Source organism: Tupaia chinensis, unplaced genomic scaffold (genome assembly GCF_000334495.1).
Source record: "Tupaia chinensis unplaced genomic scaffold, TupChi_1.0 Scaffold000695_1, whole genome shotgun sequence".
NCBI lineage: Eukaryota > Metazoa > Chordata > Mammalia > Scandentia > Tupaiidae > Tupaia > Tupaia belangeri.
The window spans coordinates 2,299,565-2,304,500 of NW_006160218.1; the positions used below are offsets into that span (position 1 = coordinate 2,299,565).

At 42.8% G+C, this 4,936-nt stretch overlaps 1 protein-coding gene and 2 non-coding genes across 3 annotated transcripts in view; all 3 read left to right on the forward strand.

Moving 5' to 3' along the window:
- Positions 1-4,936, forward strand: part of SLIT2 (slit guidance ligand 2) — a gene marked incomplete at its 5' end in the record, with an annotated part of 289,592 nt that overhangs the window by 221,453 nt on the left and 63,203 nt on the right. Inside the window, 2 exon segments of the mRNA XM_006160628.3 lie at positions 840-990; positions 4,581-4,655. Coding sequence (XP_006160690.2) covers positions 840-990; positions 4,581-4,655 — 226 coding nt within the window.
- On the forward strand, positions 196-259 carry MIR218-1 (microRNA mir-218-1). The gene has a single exon (NR_129403.1). It is a non-coding gene; the product is annotated as a microRNA mir-218-1 (primary transcript).
- MIR218-2 (microRNA mir-218-2) lies at positions 1,395-1,458 on the forward strand. Its single transcript, NR_129506.1, has one exon. It is a non-coding gene; the product is annotated as a microRNA mir-218-2 (primary transcript).

Sequence of the window (4,936 nt, forward strand, 5' to 3'; positions counted from 1 at the left end):
CCTCTTTGTGTTTACAGGAAATCTTCGGTCGTGACGCACTTCCTGGGATCTAGCCCCCCAGGAAGAATGCATGTCACGCGTCCAGTCCTACATTTCCAGAACGTCTGTAGCCTCTCTCCTCCTTCCCTCATCTCTCCTCTCAGTCTCCCCTTCCGCCTGGTGATTGGTGTAGTGATAATGTAGCGAGATTTTCTGTTGTGCTTGATCTAACCATGTGGTTGCGAGGTATGAGTAAAACATGGTTCCGTCAAGCACCATGGAACGTCACGCAGCTTTCTACAGCATGACAAGCTGCTGAGGGTTCAGTCAGGACCTACTTGTCTCCTCTTATAAAATCGAACGAAAACAAAGAGGGCTTTGTAGGCATTTCTGAAGATTATGTGAGAGGGCGAGGATAAGGCAAGTCCACAGCAAATTTAAAATCCTGAGTGCATCTATTTGCCTTGAAAGCCCTCATTTACAATGAGATATAGGAATATGTTTATTACTGGATGCATTTTCAATTCTTGACTCAGAGGAAAAACAAATGAACTTGTTCACAATTGATAGCCATTGCGTGATTAACTGTAAGCAGGATAGAATGGCTCAGAACTGGATCAGCAGACAGTATGGCTGTGAAAAGCTCAACCTTATTAATGTTTCCTGTCGTGTGAATCTGGTCGCTCTTTTTTCCAGAAAATTCCAAGCCTCTTTTTTACCTTCTTCTGGCATCCATTGACCAAAAGTCCCCAAGTTGTCCCCTGCTGCATAATCTATAGTCACCTTACCGTTCTCGCCCTGCAGCGGAGCATGTATTCACCTGAGGCTCAGCACCTGTTTTTGGCTTGAACCCCCACTAGGTACGGAAGATTATCGATCAAAATTAAGTGGAGACTGCTTTGCAGACTTGGCTTGTCCTGAGAAGTGCCGCTGTGAAGGCACCACCGTGGACTGCTCCAATCAGAAACTCAGCAAGATCCCGGACCACATTCCTCAGTACACGGCAGAGCTGTGAGTCCGTGCCCCGCAGAACCCCGGAGCGAGGGAGGTCCCGCATGGATCAAAGCGTTGATGTTTTTGTCTTGCCATTTTGATGTCAATGACTGCATCCATTTTAATTACGACACATCATATTGGTACAAGTCTTTGTACAAGACTATATAGGAGGCTATATTAATCTATTTTTATAACTACAGACTCAATTATGGAAATTAGGCTTGGGGCCAGCAGGTGGCATAGTGGTTAAGGTGCTGGACTCCCACGTAGTTGAGGGCAGTTCAAGTCCTGGACCCAGTGCCTTGAAACTCATTCCAGGTGCGTGTGCATGCATGCCCAAAATCCCCAGAGAGGAATGGAGTAAAAGGGATGCAGCATGGCCATCCTCCCTGGGGGATGGTTTATCACTTTCTTTTCTGTTGTGCTTGATCTAACCATGTGGTTGCGAGGTATGAGTAAAACATGGTTCCGTCAAGCACCATGGAACGTCACGCAGCTTTCTACAGCATGACAAGCTGCTGAGGGTTCAGTCAGGACCTACTTGTCTCCTCTTATAAAATCGAACGAAAACAAAGAGGGCTTTGTAGGCATTTCTGAAGATTATGTGAGAGGGCGAGGATAAGGCAAGTCCACAGCAAATTTAAAATCCTGAGTGCATCTATTTGCCTTGAAAGCCCTCATTTACAATGAGATATAGGAATATGTTTATTACTGGATGCATTTTCAATTCTTGACTCAGAGGAAAAACAAATGAACTTGTTCACAATTGATAGCCATTGCGTGATTAACTGTAAGCAGGATAGAATGGCTCAGAACTGGATCAGCAGACAGTATGGCTGTGAAAAGCTCAACCTTATTAATGTTTCCTGTCGTGTGAATCTGGTCGCTCTTTTTTCCAGAAAATTCCAAGCCTCTTTTTTACCTTCTTCTGGCATCCATTGACCAAAAGTCCCCAAGTTGTCCCCTGCTGCATAATCTATAGTCACCTTACCGTTCTCGCCCTGCAGCGGAGCATGTATTCACCTGAGGCTCAGCACCTGTTTTTGGCTTGAACCCCCACTAGGTACGGAAGATTATCGATCAAAATTAAGTGGAGACTGCTTTGCAGACTTGGCTTGTCCTGAGAAGTGCCGCTGTGAAGGCACCACCGTGGACTGCTCCAATCAGAAACTCAGCAAGATCCCGGACCACATTCCTCAGTACACGGCAGAGCTGTGAGTCCGTGCCCCGCAGAACCCCGGAGCGAGGGAGGTCCCGCATGGATCAAAGCGTTGATGTTTTTGTCTTGCCATTTTGATGTCAATGACTGCATCCATTTTAATTACGACACATCATATTGGTACAAGTCTTTGTACAAGACTATATAGGAGGCTATATTAATCTATTTTTATAACTACAGACTCAATTATGGAAATTAGGCTTGGGGCCAGCAGGTGGCATAGTGGTTAAGGTGCTGGACTCCCACGTAGTTGAGGGCAGTTCAAGTCCTGGACCCAGTGCCTTGAAACTCATTCCAGGTGCGTGTGCATGCATGCCCAAAATCCCCAGAGAGGAATGGAGTAAAAGGGATGCAGCATGGCCATCCTCCCTGGGGGATGGTTTATCACTTTCTGTCTCTCTGTTTCTCTCCGTCTCTCCAGTGAATGCACACACCCTATATCAAAAAAATCTCTCAAAAAAATTAGTTTCTCTCTCAACATTCAGTTTGTATTTTTTCCTAAAAGTTCATTTTTTTAATAAGAGACAGACAGTCTGCCCAGGATCTTGACACTGTGGCCCACAGCCAGTCCACATCATGGGCCCTCACGTATGTGTCGGAGTGTAGGAAAAGGCCTCGGGGTGTGACCCTGTGACCTTCCCATAAGGGTCACTGTTGGAGAATTTGGTTATCCCTGGCTAGCCCCCCACACCCCAGTTAGCAATTTACACTGGTAACGATAGTGTTTGTTCAATATTTATTTATTGGGTATTATCTCTGCCCAAATCCATATCCAAACGTTTAATATATTTGTAGTGTATTTAATCCTTCTAGAAATCAACTATAAAGTAATTTGAGGGCTAGCATTCTGAATCTCTGTTAACTAAGAATCCCATCAGGGAGTTCATTCTTCCTTGCTTTACTGCCCGTTCACTGACTCGCAGGTAGAAAGATTCAGTCATTGCCGAGTGTTAAAGGGCAAAGGATCGCTTCTCCTGTGCTACGGGCGTCCTGTAGGAAACTGAAAGGACAGGGTGTGATCAGATGCATCCATACAGCCCTGTCACAGCCTCTGCCATTCTAGGTGCTAATGATGGCTGAGTCATTTATAGAGGTCTATGTGTAGGTTTTTGACTTTACTGGTTTTCTTTGTAAATGGAAGATCTATAGTATTAGTTCAAAAATGCAAGAAAAATCTAGTGAAATCTTATTTTCTGAACATCTTAGTAATATGGATATAGAACATTACCTGGCTTTTGCTTTGCAAAGTTGGTTTTCTCTGTGTGCATTATCCTCTGTCTTCAATGGCGTTAAAGCCTCTTGATGACAGGGATTGTGAGTTATATATTTATCTCCCACTGTGCCCATACTCATGCCTCTTACTGTACGAATTTTTTAGCAGTTTGAGTAGGTAAAAATGATGCCTTTCAAAAAGTTGACAGAAAGTACCTTGTGGCTACAGTGAACTGTTCTCTCTCCTTTTAGTTCAGAAAGCTGTTTCATAGCTCTAGGGCTGTTAGAGACTTATGAAGGCAAAAAACGCCTTGAACTCAGTGTTTATAGCCATGTAGGCATTTATGTTTATTTTCAACAATATAGAACTTCGAAGGAGAAGTAATACCGGACAATTCCACTCCTATGATTATATTCAAAGAAATTGAAAACATAGCCACATAACAATTTGTATACCAATGTTTGTAAGCACCGTAGTAGTCAAAGAGTAGAAGCACACAAACACCCACCGCCTGCTACGTGGATAAACAAAATGTGGTATGTCCATTCAGTGGATCCTTATTCAGTCATAAAAATAGGTGAGGCACTGCTATGTACTTAAAGTACTATGAACCTTAAAAATGATACCAAGCAGAGGAATCCAGACACAAAAGGTCACACTTTGTGTGATCCTATTTATAAAAATCATCCAGAAGAGGAAAATCAAAAGGATAGAAAGTAAAAATATTTTAGAATTAAATAGCAGAGATGATTACACAATTGTGTGAGTCTACCCAAAACAACTGAATTGCACACTTTCAAAGGGCGAACTTTATCATAGCTGAGTTGTATTTCAATAAAGCTGTAAATTAAAAAAATGAAGCGAGCAATTAGGAAAAAATGTCTAAACATGCTTCTAACAAAGATGCTGAGAAAAAGTTTGAGGTACTTTGTTTTAGACTACTGAATGAGCGTTTTCCATGCTGTGTGCCTCTTAATATATTTTATTTGGGTAATTAAAATTTGAGTTAAGTTGGAAAGCCTCTCAGTACTTTTGACACATCTTTGGTGATATATCTGCTATGTTTCACTTTAGAGTTTTCATTAAAAATGTTATAACTCAGCGTGATTAAAAAAAAAATGAAACCCACTCATGGTGGTAGTGAAAAGTTGCTGTTCTTTCTTTTTTCCCTAGGCGTCTCAATAATAACGAATTCACGGTGTTGGAAGCCACAGGAATCTTTAAGAAACTTCCTCAGTTACGTAAAATGTAAGCTGTTTCTTACTGCCTTTAAAACATCGGTAGTGTTTTATTGTGGTTCTCCTATCCCGCTACCATTTCATTTAGGTTTCTTTGGAAAGTGGAAAATGTAAAGAAAAAAAAAAAAAAAAGAGAGAGAAACTTGCATACAGTGCCCACCGGTGGCTGTATTTAGGGTCGCCCCGAGATCGCTCCTGTGGCACGCTGCCAGCCCGGTGTCCGTGGGGAGCCTGCACACCTTCCTCCAGCTCCGACAGCCGGGCTGCCACGAGGGCAGCAGGAACCTCGCG